Source organism: Hetaerina americana, unplaced genomic scaffold (genome assembly GCF_022747635.1).
Source record: "Hetaerina americana unplaced genomic scaffold, ioHetAmer1.1.p SCAF_3, whole genome shotgun sequence".
Lineage (NCBI taxonomy): Eukaryota > Metazoa > Arthropoda > Insecta > Odonata > Calopterygidae > Hetaerina > Hetaerina americana.
In genome coordinates, this window is record NW_027286874.1 from 53,021,872 (window position 1) to 53,040,341 (window position 18,470).

The window sequence follows — 18,470 nt, forward strand, 5'->3', positions numbered from 1 at the left end:
ATGAGCGTTATCACTATGAGAAAAGCCTTCCGAGAAACGCGTTATTTTTGGAAGAGATAGTATTGCCAAGAGCCGATTCACGCCGGCCTGAAAAAAAACGGATGCATGCAGCCTGAGGCGAGGCGCAGACGTCGACCGTCCGCAAATGAGCGCTAGAGAGGGGGAGAGAATGTGGCGGGGGACTGGCGGCGAGTTCATATGGGGTTGTGGAAGAGGTAACACAAGAGCGGAACGAGGGACCGGGATGAGGGGTTCGGAGGGGGGTTGGAGCGGAGGGGCGGCGGGTCCTGGGACTCGGGGATCTTGGGAGGGCAAGGAGGGCGGCTCCGGCCCGGAATGCGGTGGCTTTCGAAGGCCATCGGGTTTGGGGCGCACGGCGATGACCTCTGGGCGAGCACGCGAGGTTCGATTCCAGGCCGGAGTCGACGCAACCGCATCTCTCCTCGGACAGAGAGCCGAGCTGGTACGGCGCAAATATTACCACGCACTGAAATCGATTGCGTCTAATGCAATGCCGCCGAGAAAGCCCCGAGAGCCCCTCCGGCCGACGCTCGCCCGCACTGCACACGACTTCCTGCGCACGATTGTGACGTGTGTGTGGCTCGTGCATGCATCGCGAATTCGAGGGGGGAGGACAGCGGGGGCGAGGGGTGGCGAGGCGCCAGGCTGAATACATAAGCGCTAGCGGCGGCGAGGTGTTGGGAGGCACACGACATTTTCACCCGTCGTTTGCCCAAGTTTTCACCGGGCGACGTATCCGAAGACAATAGTTAATTACAACCAGTCGAATGCTGCTCAGCTTAAATATTCATTCTGGGTTGGCACAGTAATATCTCCTCGAAAAATAAAATGGAAAGAAATTATGAAGTACGGACGCTGAAAAGAGTTCAATACGACCCGAAATCAAACGAAATAACCCCTCGCTGGATGAAACAAATCTACACAAAGGATTCCTGAACATGACCTTATATTTTCTTATTTTATCCTACGATTTCTTAATTTGAAATTATATTTCTATGATCTACACTTAGTATCCCACAACCTGAACGCAACCGGCCATAGCGAGACATGGACCAACATCCGAGAAAGAAATCTTACACCTCAAAAGAGATAAGACATTTGTCCTCGCGCTATTAAATACCATTATCTTCGGGAAAGGTGCGGTCTTTAGCTTTTGAACAATATTTTTCGAAACCGCGAGACAATGGAATCGCCCTTTTGCACAGCTGATGCAACACAACGGATGGACTGAGCGGCTACTTAAAGGGGCCAGAGGGGGAGAAGGAGGTCTCAAGGGAGGAGAGTGGGGAAGAGGAGAATTAAGGCTACCTGGCAAGCAAAGCGCGGCGGCGACGCTGGGCTAGAGGCAGAAAATAATAGAAAAACAGAAATATTCCGCAAATGCTGCGCAGATAACACATTCCTCTCCGTTTGAACAGCCTCGGAAGCGTGTGAGTGGGTGTTCGTTCGTTAAGTCAACGAGTTAGGAGAGTGAAAGGGACGCAAGGGAGGTGGATGAAGGGGGTCGGGGAGAGCCGCGGAGGGAATCCTTGGCGGCGGAAGCTTGGAAGACAGTCGCCAATCAGAAGTGGTATTTTTGGTTTCAGAGGCTTTTAGGAATAACCGAAGTTATTCACCCCTCAGCCCCGAGTGACCTTCCCTCCCTCCCGAAAGATTTTTCGCCTAAAGTGGGCTCACTCGCATCGGCGAGGCCTCACGAACTACGAAGGCTAACTTATTGATGACCGTTGGTCACCCCTAAGAAGATCACATATGAGCAGGTTAACGCCATGGGATTATTCTGGGGCTGATGTACCTTCTTCCTCCCTCATTACTTAGTAATGACCACGATATCATATGTTCACACATTCAGCCGCTCGCAAAGGTACACATTGGTCGGTTTCCTTAAGTTTTCAGGTCCGTGGATCACATTCGCACGGCGCGTACCAGCCCTCGTAACGAGCTTAACGCATGCGGATAATAATAATAAGCTTCTGTGATTATTTCCCCTCCTTTAATACTCGACCCCTCTCGGAGAAGACCACCTAATGAAAGGCATCCTCCACTGTAGGGCTCAAGTTCATGATTATGCATAATAAAGTCCGGGAAAATGTGCGTACCCTAAACTCATTCGGGGAGTGCAATCCCATCAACTGTGATATAGGAACAATGATGCGTGCAGGTCTTTCAGTTTATCAAGTCAATACTTATTTTCATGCTTTCAACATTAGACTGCCAGTAGCGCATATTCAGTTCGAAGTTTCACCCGGCTGAGACATAATGAAAAAGACCATCACGGGTTAGCATGCAGGATATGATGATATAATGAGGGGGGGACATGATGTATATAATATATAGAATTGACCTAGCTGTTACTACAACCCTTATAATGGTAAAGTGGAGCAATGCTTTCATCAATTTCTCCGATAACATTTTTAACTTTAGAAATATATTCCCTTTTCAAGATTCTTTTCCTTCCTTTCCGACTATTTGAAATCCTAGGTAACTATTATTTAAATAAAATATATCAGATCTGATTTTTCCTACTCAGGACCATGAGTTTCTCTCACCAAATCTGAGACGGGAGTGTTTTTTATTGGTCATGGGCACACTGAAAGTAACTCTTTAATCTTGACGCAATTCTTTTCCCACAATATGTGCTTAACCCTTTCCCTGTAGCGATTCTTGTACCCTTTGATGACTTCCGGGAAGTGTGGCAGAGGAATCGTATTCCATTGTTCATACGTCATATTCCTGAGACCGCCTCGTGTTCGCTGTCTTCGTATTCTTCGTACAAGCACAAACACCACGTTGAATCAGCTCCCCACGGTCACGTTAAGAGCACCATCCACACACCGCCGTCATCGCGACGGCTTCATCACACACTTTAGCGCATTCAAGTTTCCGGGAAGTACAATTCTATGGGTTGAATCATCTACCAAAAAAGGCTAACGAGGGCATCCATTATTACAAGCATGAATTAAAACAGGAGGGCACAAACCTACTAAAACAAAAAGGCAGATTGCGATAGGATAAAATAAAAATCAATTTAGATTTAGCCTATGCTACAAAGAAACCGAACGAAGCCTTCTCTTTCCCAGGAATGACACATCAAACCATTTCCGCAGCTGAGAACTTCGTTTCACACGGTGAGAAACGAGCCCACGACTCTAATATTTGTAAAAATGTTGCCTAAAACATGATTTACACTTTGTAAAATAAGAAAATTTTCTATTCTTAGGCCTAGCGTGTCTTCATCTTATCCAGCTTTAGTTATCGTCCTTCAAGTTACCTATAGCTGCTCTCGCAAACGTAGAGAGGTGTATCTCACTCGGATACCGTCGTGCATGTGTCTGTACTTTTCATAATCTTCATTTGAATTATTTTACAGCAATACATTGTACCAAAAATTAAGACAACTTCATTTTCATGTTAAATGCCGGCTGTGTAATGACCCCCAGCCAAATATTCTAGCGGTGGCTTACACGGTACTATGTGCAAGTAGAAAAGAGAAACAAAACGGCTAACGGGAGGAACAAGTATTTTAATCGATACTGAAGACAATTTCTAAGACGTTTTCCGAGTGGTAAAATCTGCAGATGATATGTCGGGTTCTAATAAACATTTATGTATCCAGAGTAAACCGAATTTTTAAAGAAGTCAACACATGAATGCAGAAAAGTGTACCCTTTATCTCATTTTCACCAACTATTTTATTCAATTACATCAGACGTATACGTACACTAATGCGAAAACAACATAGGTAAGATGCAAAAAGCAATTTTAACAAAAATGTCAAAATCAAAATTCATACACAAGAAGTTAGAAAAAAAGTTGCCTTAACTTCTAATAATGTTGCCTACGAGAGAAGCAAGGGATTTTAGATAGGAGGGAGTTTCGAGATATATAAGAAATAAAGACAAATTATTTGATATAGTCTTTCCCACAAGGGCCCTCAGAAGCTCAGTTTCACCTTTCCATAAACGAGACATTCGGGGAGGAAATAGCTGAAAAAACAATGAGTTGGTATTACAAGTCTACCACAAGGATGTTGACAATTTGAAATAACATTTGAAGTACGATTTAGTTCACTTGAAGTTATGTCTGCACACACGTCTAAATTCATTAGTTCGAACGTGATTACTACCATAAAGCCTTGCCAACTTTGAGAGTTGAATCTTAGACCTAAAATTAGAAGTAATGGAAAAATCACTATCCAGTGATTTTCCACTAATATTCCACATTACCACCACCACGTTTGTGTGGTGGTGGTAATGTGGATTCACGTATTCTCTAAACCTTAAGTATTTCATTGCGACGAATGGCTGACATTAAAATTCGGAGGGAATTTACGTTTCAACTAGTTCATACTTATAATTAACACCAACAATCCACATCAATTGAAGTGCTGAACTATTCACGTCGTGTACGTTCAGCTTTCAACAGAGAAAAATAATGAACAGTTACTTAAATAGCCGTAAACAGTTTACCTTTCCAAACAAAGTACAAATGAAATTAGTTGGCTAGCGCCACAAGTAAAGAAGGGGTAAAAGGTAAAAAGGAGAGGATAAGAAAGGTGAATACGAAATACGCGTATTCGTATTCACCTTTCTTATCCTCTCCTTTTTACCTTTTACCCCTTCTTGACTTGTGGCGCTAGCCAACTAATTTCATTTGTACTTTGTTTAGAAAGGTAAACTTTTTACGGCTATTGGAGTTTTACAGTCATTCAATATTACTAGCCGTAAGAGCTCATTTCTATCAATATCAATAAAAGTTACCTAAATATTGCCCGTTTGTCTTTTCAGTTAATTAATTAAACGAGATACTTGCTTTCGCTTCGGAAGTTTAAACCTGCAAACCCACATACCCCATTAGCCCCGACGAAGGAGTCATTTCAACATGGGGAGGGGTAAGGGAGGAGGGAACGAACCAAAACTTTTGATCCAAAATAAATTGAATCGTATCCTCGACGGTTTCTGAATCCACAAGTTAAACTTACCCGCAATGCGTGTATAAATATTGATCGCACTCGGCTCAAAAAGTTTCAAATGAATGAGCAGAGGTATCACGGCATTCGGTGTTCCCCTAGGGGAAATCGAACGGACGGACGGTACTTTTTCAAATAAAAATACCTCTGCACACTGAGCCAAGGAAGTGACGTATGCATTCTTAAACTTTTACTAGTCATGCGTTACCCAGGTGGTCTATTACACACACTAATTAGAAGTTAAAAGTGCCCTAATATCGTTGAACACGGTCCTCCTCGTACCTAGGAACTATTCCAAAAAAATCCCCACAATTTCCAGACCTAAAATGAAAATGTGGAGCTACGATTCGAATGATCACAGAACGTGCGTCCTAGTTAAAGATTCTGGTATGTTTGGTTGAGATAAAAATCCATCGGAAAACTACACGCAATCCGAGTCATCAAGATAAGCAGCTTATTTTTTTCTGTTTTTAAGGACAAAATATTTCCTTGACACCTATTCGAAGCGCCGATGCGCTCTTGGCAGTCACCCATGAATGAAAAGTCAACCTTTGTTCTTACGTAAGGTTACCTAGCTCTACTGAAGCCGCTGGGAACACCTCATACACAGATGCTTATCCGTGTTTTTTAATGCCGCAATATATCCGCAACGGGTTTCCTGCTTACTTCCGTAATGAGTTAACATTTTCCAACATTTCTCAAGTGAAGTTATATTCACGAAACAAACACCTAAAACTCGCGACTGGGGGCCACCCCCTATGCCGAGAAAACTTAGACCGCGTTTCGTCCCGTACTACCTGGAACCATCTTGTCGTCTCTCCGAAGACTTGGAAATGGTTGGTGTAGGGGCGAGAAAGTTGGTGGGAGGAAGCGTGGGGAGAGGTTGCACGGAGTCATTCATGACGCGGGCGGGGTGGATACGCTGCGCCAGACAAACGAATGTTCTCGAATGCCACTGCGATATAAAGAAGATGGATAAATAACCGCCAAATACTGTTATACGACGGTGCAAGTACTGCCAGTTTCCAAAAGCATATTAATAGGGAACTTACATATGATCAAACGGGAAGCGAAAGCGCTCACGAAATACGAGGCGTAGCCCTCGAAACGATCAACCTACACACTTACGTGGAAACGCACAAAAACTCGAGTCGATTACTCGATGGCCTCAGGGTGAGTCACCCGAACGAAATTTCCCACCCAGGAGATTGCCGGTACCGAATATATTAAAAATTCCTTCGAAGAGAACCTCCAAAACATTTTCCCCGACATCGAACGAGCTGCACGCGAGGCACGGCCGAGGGGAGGGGTGGGAATCCGCGCAACTCTTGAAATGACTGCGCCGACGATGTGGACGCCGCTTTCGACCTTTGAAGCGAGCGACTGGGTAACACCAGCGAGACTTCCCCTTCCCGCACCGTCCGCCCGCCCGCCCCTCATCCCCAACGCCTTCACAACAGCTGACACGGGAGAAGTGACTCCGGGGAGAGGAGGGGGAAAGGCGTCCGCCTCACCGGGATTTGATGGAGGGGGCGGAGGGGGAGAGTTAAAAAAAAGCGACGACAGACAATCAGCAGCTACGAGGCAGGGATTTCCACCGCAGCAGGGATTTCCACCGCAGCCTCGCACGGAGCGGCCGATTCAGTCGCGCGGCTCGGGTCGCTGTCGCAAAGTCCCCTCTACATTTCCCTGCCTCCACAGTCCCCCTCCTACCTCCGGGGACCAGCCGATTGCTCCTCCCCCTCGGTCAACGCCCGACGCGGGGTCCGCAAGCTCGCTCGCGGGCAAAGACGCCGTTCTCGCTGCAGCGAGGGCATTCGCGCATTGCGTATCGAGCAACGCGCTGGGAGTGCATTTGTATTCTGCCCCCTCGGTAGTCGATTGACTTTTACCTCTTCCTAAATTCTCGATATGTATTCATCAGCATATATGCAAAATGGGTTCTACGGGGGCCGATTTTCGAGTTCAACGTATGGGACTTTCAAAATCTACGAACCATTTCGAGGGCCCACGCGGTGTGTACACGTATTCCCTCGACGATTCTAAGGAAGCTGGTGTCGCCATATACTCTCCTAGGGTCTTCGAGACATGAAAGTCAATTGACATTGTTGATTATTTTAAGCGTGGAAAAAATTTTAACTACTATACGCAGTTTCGCTATCTTATTAGGCAAGGAGTTCAAGTCAAAAAATATACATGAAATTTGAGTCAGAGACAAAAAATTGCACGCCGTTCAGGACCCTTTTTGAAATTTGAAAAAAAATACACTGCATGTATGCCTGTTGAATGTCTTCGGCATTTCAAGATCAATTCGATGAAGTCGACTATCGACCTGGACCAACCCTACGCCAATAAACCCGATACGGGTGTAGGGCGGAAGCTTCTTGCTAACTACTTCTAAGGAATATGCCACATTCATCCTTTTCGTCTACAATTTCCTGCTCTCATTCCCATAAAGTGACACGCCAGGATAGACCGCGACATATCAGTGCATGCGTTGTCCAGGGTGAGGCCAAGTACGTGTTCCTAAGGTTTTCCCGACCCAGATAAGTGTTGCCCGTCGGAAATGGCCATCGATTGGGAACCGTGGACATCTCAGTTGAAATGGTGATGGCACCATCCGCTTCCCTCTCTTCCTGTTCGGGCAAGCTCATTATCAGCATATCTTTTGTAAATCCACATTATCTATACCCACACACTCCAAACACAACCAATTTGGAAAACAGATGCTAACCGAAACGAAGTTTTGCCCGAAATTAGTCTACCCTAAAAATGCATTTACACAACCGCGCCCGTTTAAAGATTTACACTTACTTGTACTCATGTCAAATTTCATTCGTACATTATCATATGGTATGATTACATTATTATAGAGTAGATGGATTTAAGATGTCATTCTTTCGACGAACGATAGGGGATCATAATTACATTGTTCGACCGCGGTAGGGACATGTTCAGGTAAAAATATTCTGGTGTGTTTTCGCCCCCTGCCCCACACCCTGGCGATGACTTGCAGGATATTTAAAAATAAATAAATAAAATAGTGTATTTTACAGAAAGTTTAAGGTTTCGAAATTCATGAGACCAGAAAGAAAATAGAAGCCGTCGGCGCCCTCTTTCGAAGCTGAGCGCGTCCTTGGCCGCTTTAGGACCTCAGAAACTCGCGCACATGCCTGAAGAAAAACAATCTCACTTGGAAGGAGGGATATGTGACAATCCATATATCGAATGACGGAGACATAACCGAAACTTATTGAGGAGGATCACACGGACATTATTCAAACAGTCTGATGGAGAAAACGGCGAACAGGGTCTTTTTATTACGTTTTCTACTCATATGAAAGCATTTTCGCGCTCTCCCTAACATCACCCCACGGGAAACGGGGTTTGAAAGACAACATGCCTGCGCCACACTCTTCGCTTCCATTATGCATCCATGTTCGCCTTTTAACGACCAAAGAGGACCTGGGATACTTGGACGCTTTCTCTTGTTTAAGGTTTACTCTGTCCACAATTATGAAATGGGACTACTCGAATGGTTCGATTTCTGAAAAATGAAGGAACCAAAAAATAACTGCCACGTAAATAGGGCGTCGGTACAAATCGTCGCCAACGAAAGATTCATCGGGACGATAATGGCAGCTCTCACAAAGGTTACTAAAATAACGTTTTCCACGTGAGAAGTTCCCGCACCCATTAAAACGAGCAAAGGTTATTATTCCTCATCAAAGCATGTCCTTTACATTAGTATTCATATCTTAAAGCAACAACTGAAATTATCACCAGCGTACATACGTTGGAGATGTTACCCCAGGAAGAAGCACTTTCGCACCAGCGTACATACGTTGGAGATGTTACCCCAGGAAGAAGCACTTTCGCGCCCCGAATTCCTGAAGTGATGATCATTAAAAGGCAATGGCGGAGAAAATTTCAGATGGTAAACAGGCGATAACATGCTGAATCCTATCACATATTCTACCCCTTGATTTACACTGTTGTATCATAAAGAGACGTTTTGGAATATCAAGATTAATTAAAAATTGGTAATTTTCCACAAAATAATATACTTATTACATTTATTATACTTATTTTGTAGAAAATCGCCAATTTTTAATTAAACTGTTGTATCATACTTCATTGACCATCTGTCATGTAATGCAATTCTCACGAATAATTGCCCAAAAAACAGGCTATCCGGTGACGTTTTTATCCAGGAGGATCTCACGAGGGTCAGTTCATGGGTCAAGACGTCTCCTTTTTGAAAGAGAATCCTGAGCAGATGCTGCACATAAATTGCACGCATGCTACACATTTGCCCCCTCTGGACGACCAAAAGCCTGAGGAGAAGAGGCGAAAGCTGACCAGTGCTCACAGTTTTCAACCCAATGACTGCGATTAAGTCCCCTCATCCTTGACCCAAGAATTTAACGACCACTGAACCAATATTTAATTACGCTAAAATGTTTTCCTCGTACGTAGGATTTCACGGCAAACTTCTATTGGCTTATTTGAATGTAATATGATTGCGTTCGGCTGCTGCTCATCCACGACCAGAAGTAAAGACCACCTTTCGCACTTTTAAGCACAGACATATGTTTCCAACACTCTCGCCTGAAATTTTCATACTACGACAAAAGTACTCGTAAACGTTCATATTCTGGAGAAAATTGGGTGTAGACAACGTGACCAACGAATATCCTAAGTCGAACGAGAAACCTGCTAAAGCGTGTATGCTCTATATACCAGGTTTATTTCCGGTGCAGGTATTTCATCGTAAGATGATAATTGCCTGCACTTTTTTAGGGCAAGACAACTGATAACGTCGGTGGTGACAATTTATTGTGCATCTCGCAATCAACTCTCTCTCTGTACGATTTAAGACCTACCAATGTCGACAAACACACGTTCACACCAATGCGCCATACCAAAATATCAATTCTTGGAACTTCGGTAGAATTCAACACATACTTTAATGCATCATGTTTCCAACGGCTACTGGAAATATTGGAATTTTGCAAATTAAAAGGGTAATTTCCCATTAATTGCACGGACGTATTAACTAATTTCATCCCGGAAAAAAACCCTCTTATTCTCTACATTGAGTATTATCCACCAAAGTAGTTCAGGAGCCATCAAAGCAGAAATACTCAACTCAAGAACTTATTCGGAACAATTACCCGCTATCGTTTCCCCATGCCTAAATCACTCTAAGCCCATGCGGTTCTGCCTCACCAAACTTTCATAAGCACATATTATCGCAAATGCTTTACTTTTTCGTGTAAAGAATTTCATGCTACTATATTTCTTCGCCACCTCTTCTGGAACAAGTAGTACACTCGGATACGCGGATACTTAAGAAAGAAACATCACGATCATGCTTATTTCACCCCAACAATATGTATTGATATTTGATTTTTAGTAACCTGCAAGCCACCGCTAGGGTGTGTGGCAGGGGCTGACTATACACCAGACTAATTTTGACCCGAATATGACACTACCGCGGTCGAGCAATATTATTATGATCCCTATCGTTCGTGGAAAAAATGACATCTTAAATCCATCTGTTCTACACTTTATCTCTCTAATTTTACTGACATGATCTCTCACACTGAAGTACGATGGGGATAATAGTACATTTTCAACATCATTGCTAAAGAGACGTACTTCCAATTTATGCAAGGGCTTCAATCTGTAATTTAACCTTCGCTCCGGGAGTGATTCCCAGCCTAGCTCCTTAATTATTTTCGATACGCTACTAAGTATATTATTACAAATTTTTACAAATCTAGCTCCTCTACGCCGTACGCGATCCAATTCGACAATCAATCCAACTTCATGAGGGTCACATGTGCTTGCTGCGTCCTCAGGATCATAGATATCACGGTAAACCTCTGCATCGTTGGCAAATAAACGTATCTTACTGAGGACTACGGAGTCAATGTCGTTAACGTGAAGTAGGAATAGAAAAGATCCTATAACACTTCCCTGGGGAACACCTCAAAAAACTTCTGCTGCCTCTGAGCTAACTCAATCTATCACTACTAATTGTACCCATCATTGAAAAGTCTTTAATCCAGCCCCGGAGATTTTTATGTATGCCACATGCTTCTAGCTTTGCGAGTAGTTTACTCTGGGATACTTTGTCGAATACTTTCTTAAAATCTAGAAAAATAGTTTCCACTGGAAAATTGCTCTCTCCCGAAGCAAGACTATCATGAACAAAAAGCGCAAGTTCTCTCCCAGGATCTACCTTTTCGGAAACCGCGCCGATTTTTGATTAATAACTCCTGATTATCGAGGTGTCTCACGATCGAACTAGCAACTACACGTTACATAACTAGCCACGAAATGGATTTTTAGGTCTGTATTTGCTCGTTTCCTCCATGCCTCTGTTTTTAAATATTGTTGTTACGTTAGCCATTTAGCTATCTCTGGGAACCTTGTTATCTACCAGCGACCTCTTGAATATTATTTCTAGAAACGGCGCAATTTCCGAGGCTAGAGCCTTGAGTACGCGAGCGGGTATTTCATCGGGCGCGGGAAATTTATCAAAGCAAATATTTTCAGCAAACATTCTATTCCACTATACATTTCAATTTTGGTTATCGGTTGACCGGCACTATTTGGTAAGCTATCGGAGGCATTCTGAGACATTGGCGAAGACGCCTTGAAAGAAGGAATTAAATATGTTAGGAATAAAAAGAGACGTTTCAGGCGTGATATGGTGGAATATCATAATTAATTAAAAATAGCAATTTTCCACAAAAATATTTTTTGTGGAAAATTGCTATTTTTAATTAAATATGTTAGGCCTTTTCCAAACTTCTGGTTACCCTTTCGCCATTTTTGAGTGAAGTAACAGTTGACTTATTTCCCTGAACCTCTCTGACGTACGACCAATATGCTTGCCGATTCTCTTTAGAATTTTCCGCTAACATTTTCCTTTTGAATTAGCTTAACGCTTCCGAAATTTCTTCTTGGCATTCGCCCTAGATATCTTGTTATCATAAGTGATCTCAATCATTTTGTCGCTAAAGATATCATTCCGAATATTTTTTATTTTGCCGAGGCATAGCCTTTGACGTCGCATTGTCATTCTAACAACCGCGTCGTAGCATCTAGGTTTCGTGTTATCTTTTATAAATTTACCGGGAATGAACTTGTTGACTGCTGAGTACGCGATCTCAAGGAAGTGATTACACGTATATATTAAATAATTACATATTCCTTTCTTCAATTGATAGTAATATCGTAGTGGCTCATCATTATAGGTCATCATCTTAATCAGGCTCAGCAAGCATTTGCCACTTTCGTCTCTATGGCCACATTTTTCCTGACATTCTCCTCCCTATTCTTCTTCAACCACACCTTCAATAACGTTCTTTAGCAAACCGTTTCCTCTTAACACGTACCCCATCCAGTTCGTTTTCCTCGTTCTGTGTGTCCCTAAAAGTTCTTTTTCCTGAAGTTCTCTCAAAAACTCATTTCTTTTCTAATCTCTCCAACTAATGGTTTTCAACATCCGTCTCCACAAAAAGATCTCATACAGAAGTCAGCTGGGGAGGCGTCAGGACTATGTGGGGGGTTGGGCAGCGTTAGGACGTGGTGTTTGGCCAGGAACTAGCGGACTCGTAGCGCGTTGTGGGAAGGCGCGTTGTCGTGGTGGAGTTGCCAGGTAGCGGAGATGTCTTTTCTCGTCCTGATGACCATTTTTCGGCGTCTTTACAGCACATCCTCGTAGTATGCAGCGTTAACTGTCGGTCCTTGAGGAACAAACTCCTTATGGACCACCCCTTTACTGCCGAAAAAGACAATGAGCATTGTTTTCGGTTTTGATTTGCTCATTCTTGCCTTTTTGGCTTTGGGCGACTGGTGCGCTACTTGGAGCTTTGGCGTTTTGTTTCTGGATCGTATTAAAAACCCAGGTTGTTTCACAAGCGATGACGTTGTCCAAGTAATCAGGTTCACTTTCAATACGCTGCAGAAGTTCACTTGAAATTTCCGCTCGGCCTTTCGTGACACGGTCGGCGCGCAGAGGCAATAGGATAGCGCGCCAAGGAGATAACTAATGTCCTGCCGCTTCCACAGCTTGGAGAGCACCGAGACCAGTTTCGCGGCAAAGCTGAGCGTTCTCCCCATCTACTCCAAATGGTTCAATCCCACTCCGACGAATAGGAGCGGCGCGGGAAATTTAATTGTATTACCTTTGGAACGCACCCTGTATGCTACTTATTTTTAAGTTTTCCTTTATATCGACGTATCTCCACCGTATCGAAATACAAGACACAGGAGTATTGGTTACAAAACTTTATTACGCTGCATATTAAGGGCACTCGTGCGTCCTTGCTAGAGGTTTTTTCATTTGAATGGTCCTAAGATCATTGGTTTACGCCATTCGAGTTGAAACAACTGTTTTTCATATTTTCCAACGACGATTCGATACTCAAAATCCTTCAATCCATTACTACATACATCAGTTTACATCCATTTTATTCAATGCAAAAACGTTTAGGAAAAAATACACAATGGTATTTATTCCCAATTCTGAACACAAATCATAAACTTAGATCGTAATGTATCCTGTTAGGGAGCCGTAATGCACGGGGCCATCGTTTTCTCAACGGGCTCACCTCCGTCACATCACTGCGTGAAGTGAGTACCTCAGACGAGAGCTGCTTCAGGGTCTGCGTGAGGTTGCGGCTGGCTTCCGCGAGGGCGCGTGTATCTAGGGTCGGCTTCGGAGCTGTAGAGGCGTTGGCGGCGGAGTTCGCGGGGGTCGCTGCCGCCGTCGCGTGCGCCTGGACGGCGGGCGACTGCGACGATGAGCTGGAGGAGGCGGAATTGGACGAGACGGATGAGAGGGGACAGGTGACTGAGTGGGGGTGGGCGGACGGAGAGGCGTCGCAGCGGCACAAGGGCGTGGCGGAGGAGGCGGCGGTGGAGGAGACGGAGGCTGAGGAGGTGGAGGAAGAGGGGTGGTGGGCGGAGGTCAAACCACGCCCGGCGCAGGTCCCGCCCAGGAGGGGCGGTGCGGACAGGGTGGCGGAGGAGGGTGACGAGGACGGCGGGTGGTGGAGGTGGGTGGACGCAGGCGAGGAAGCCGGAGGCGCGGAAGAGGGCGTGGAGGTGGAGGAAGAGGAGGCGGTGGAGGAGGAGGCGGCAGGCGGCCGGGAGAAGGAGAGGTTAGGCGGCGGGTGCGGCGGGGGGTGAGGCGTGGTCCGCGTGGATGATCCAGACCTCGAGTGGTGGTGGGAGGAGGAGGCGGCAGAGATGAGCCTGGAGGAGGCGGAAGAGGCGGAGGAGCGCCGGGAGGAGGATGGGAGGGTTGCGGTGGAGGAGGAGGCCGTGGATGGCGTGACGGTGGAGAGTTGGAGCTGGATGAGCATCATGTGGTCTCCTAGGCGCATGGTGAGATTGAGGGGCGCCTTGCCGGAAAGAAAGTCGTTCACCTGGAAGAGGAAAGAATTTGCATTAACAGAGCACAAGAAACACTACGAAATGAAAAACATGACGGCATAGGAGTGTAAGACAAGTACTTGGACAGCCGCAAATGCTTTTGATCGTCTTTTCCACTTCGTAATTCAAACTAAGTACACGATCAGTGAATTTTGAGTCTCTCTATGAATGACATTCCATGTCATTCACGCAGAAAGGGTATAACCTTTGCTTGAAGTTCCAATTAACCCTTTTCATTTAGCCAATTTCCAAATCCATGCCATCATATTAAGTCTAATTACTTATCAAAAGATTCCCGTTACAACAGAGATATTTCATTTCCATAAAAAGCTATACTAATAAATCATAAATAAACTAATTAAGAATTTAATTAAATGCATAAGTACACTAAGGATCAGGATTCAGGGGCTGAAAATGTTCCATTAAAAAATTCTGGAATTTACCCCCAAGGAACTATTTCACTGAATAACTCGGGAATTAATAATAGAAGGCTCAAAGGGACCAGCATACTTGCTTCTTGACTAATTAATATGCAAGTGAGTTCGATTTAAGGTGCAATACACGTACATGTTCGGGAATTCACGCACTTCCAAGGTTAAATACATTCCAAAAACTTTCCCGCAGAATTTTCACGGCGGCATTCTGTATTATTCCGCAGTCTTACTTAAAACTCAAGCGTCTCTTCCCATGCACAGCCACAGCGGTTAGTCTCAAAATCCGAAGTAAAGAGAAGCGGGAAAAAGAACAACGGTACACCGTTCCGCCTCGGTGCCCAGTTGCGTCCGATTTCTCTCACCTTTCCACCCTGAAATCCAACTCTACCATACCCTCCGTAGAGAGCTCCCTGAATACCGAATATCAATTAAACACCCATTAAAAAAAAAGAATGCAAGGAAAGAAAAATCGCACAAAAAGTTCTTAGTTACCATAATAAAATCGGCGCATTTTCAGAGCAGTTACACAGTTTTATTTAATAATATTACAAAAGACGAGAGATTCTACTATAAATAAGCCATAAACCTTAGGATTATGTACGTAGGAAAAACATCTTCGGCTTACGTAAAGGAATGCGGAGCTGAGAAGGAAGTCAACATGGGTTCAACCCCGTGGTACGGACTTGGGTAGAAAACCTGATAACCTGATCAGAATTATTTGTAACGGCGATTCAAAATCTGATGTTACTCATACAATGAAAGCAAATTGCGCAGCAAGTTTTCATCTTCCGAAAAGAAACAGGAGAGGCAGATCACTGGTTAAAATGGGAGTAAAATCTTTCCGGCGTCAAATAATCTCCTTCACCTAAGAGTGAAATACCATGACAAAATTCATTGCCAGGGAAAAATTGTCAAATAGATGTATGCGCGTGTAAGAGTTTATTTACTGAGAAGAGTATGAAACTTGCACAACTTTTACGTTCCAGTAACATAACCGCAGTGCATGGGACCCACTCGAGGGTATAGAAATAAAATTTAATCAAGGAACAGGAAAAAATAGAAGGGTCTGTACAAACGAAGGACGATCAATTCCCGAAGAATCTTAAGGCTTCCCTCGAAACCCAGATTTAAGCAGACACTTCGTGGGAGGCTGGTTTCCTCCCACTAGGCTAGGTTTCCGAGTAGTAAGAGCGTCATTTAAAATAGCTCAACTCCGAATCCGAATAAATGGTTTAGAGCAGTTCTTCAGAAGTGGAAGGTATTCTTTACGACGCTAGCATTCGTCACTCGCCCACAGAATCTCCTTGGTTCACATCAACGTCAAGAGCCCTTCAAACAAGGGAACTGGATTGCTTCCTCCCATCCAGTCACTATGGGGTCACCACGATCTACCCGCTAAAATGAATTCCTTCAAGTCGCCGATTTATTTAAAATATGTAAAAAGTGGAAACACGCATCCGGGGATGTTTCTCCCTCATAAAGTATATAGTATACATATATTTGGTAACAGGGAAAAAATTAAGGCAGCTTAAAATAGCAAAAAGGCAATGTACTTATACAGGTGAGCTACCTGTAAGCCTAATATATCTTATACCTGTAAGCTAATCAAGCTACAGTTGACCCTTCTCTCTATCCCGAAAAGCATCGATTTATGATATTTTGAACATCTTATTGCTGTTCATGCGACTTTTCTATGCTTTTTAACAAGAAATATCATTGAATGTTACATAAAGAGAGAAAAGTAGTTATATTATTGCGCAATGGAAGGGGGGAATTAACGGAACTTCTACCAGTATAAAAAAGATACAACCAGAGAGTTCCTAAAAAATTTCAATTTGTTTAGCTCGAACTAAAAGAGCGGTCCGTGAATACATTGTTTTGCGATGCAACTGCTCATTAAGAATGCGAACATCTCCGATACGTATAAATACGTATACCCCTAGAAATTTTAAAATATCACTAACAGGTCAAAACGGACACGCTATTTCAGATGAAACGAGAATTTTGCCAGTTGTACCTGTATGTACATGAAGACATACGCTCCAACCTGAACCGTTTCAACTCATAATATTTCGTAATTATATCTCGTAGCTTGAAGAGAGATTTAGGAAACTTGGCTCAAACCAAACGGACGTGCGCCGGGAGGCGCTTGCTCACAAGGGGCACTCCCAGAGTTCTGCAACTTGTGAGAATAGGTCTGGCGGAGGCGCACCTATGCCGAAAGAAACTCGACGGAGGGGAAATGTGCGAAATGCCGCTTTTGGGAGACGAATATAGATGGACGAGGTTCGGCTAATTCTATTTTCGATTCGGAAAAGGAGTCGGAAAAGAGAGCCAAGCGAGTCTGAGTGGAAACCTCGCGCATTATCCACGCATACTTGGCCAACGCGTCATTTATGCAGGATGCTCAGACGAACAGATTGCATGCCGCTGGTTTATTTTTCTCTCCCACCCAAAACTTCCATTTAAATGCCCTTCGAAAATGGCTCACAAACGTAAAAATAGCAATGGCGGACATGTGAAAAAAAATCTCCCAACGCCGCAAAATTTGTGAACAGAAGCAACAAGCCAATGCTCCCATCATTTCCGCGGATGATCCCTCCCGATATCATTAACGTTTCAAACGTACTAGAAATACCGGGAGTGATTTTTGTGATGATGCTTCAAACGAGCAGTACACCTCGAACATGGAATACTTAACCCATTCAAGAAGGATAAGCCGACAAAAAAAAAGAAAGCTTACGGAATGCATGCACAATGCAAGGAGTTACTCCTTGCATGCTTTGCCGCGTAGTCACTTTTTCGTTAATACTACTGAGCTTTCGGCGACAAACTCGTTACGCACCATTTATTTTTCTGAATTCTCTACTGCCAAAAATCTAAATGTTTTCCCATGCTTACCGATTTGCACAACCAAATATGCGAAAGATTTCACTGACTATAGTGTAAGTAATTTACCCTTTCAATATATATACCGCCGCTATAGATCAGAATATTAAAAATCACAGATAACGTACGATACACGGGTCTGAATCGAAATGTCAAATTATTTAAATTCCATGAATCGATATATTTCACGTTAAATGAGAATTATGTGCAAAACGTAATTCCGATAAAACCTTATACAAAAACCGGCCCGGTTGAATGTGTCGTTCCGTATTGAATCTTGGAAAAATATTGGCTATTTGATTTAGCGAAGGGACTACTTTTAAGACGTGGGAGAGGAACCTACCACCACGGAAACCGATTCTGTCAAAACTCAATACCTCTTCCTCATAAACATCATGCCACTACTTAACTTATACCCACTGCTGCAGGGCCGTCCGCGGTTCTTTAGCGCCACTGATGCCTTGGGACACGAAGTTACACTTCGCTTACACAACTAATGTCTAATTTTAAAATTAATTCCAGAACAACAATATGGCGATTGATAGAATTACTGATAAATCGAGTGCCACAAAAAAATGAAACTGCCAGGCCTGGAGAATGCTGCTTGGGTCCCCAAAATCAAAAATACCCCCTGGCCCCGAAGAGCGGGGGCAGGAGTGGGGGGGGGGGCAGCACATTCCCTTTACCAGCAGGCTGAACAT

General features: G+C 43.9%; 1 protein-coding gene across 2 annotated transcripts in view; it reads right to left on the bottom strand.

Annotated features, from left to right (window-relative positions):
- The window catches only part of LOC139691056 (midnolin-like), a 93,741-nt gene that overhangs the window by 16,883 nt on the left and 58,388 nt on the right, over positions 1-18,470 (bottom strand). Inside the window, exon 4 of one of the 2 annotated variants that reach the window (XM_071588786.1) lies at positions 13,651-14,439. In XM_071588786.1, coding sequence (XP_071444887.1) covers positions 13,651-14,439 — 789 coding nt within the window. Of the gene's footprint in view, positions 1-13,620; positions 14,440-18,470 lie in introns of both variants that reach the window. The other variant, XM_071588785.1, reaches the window with a different exon arrangement.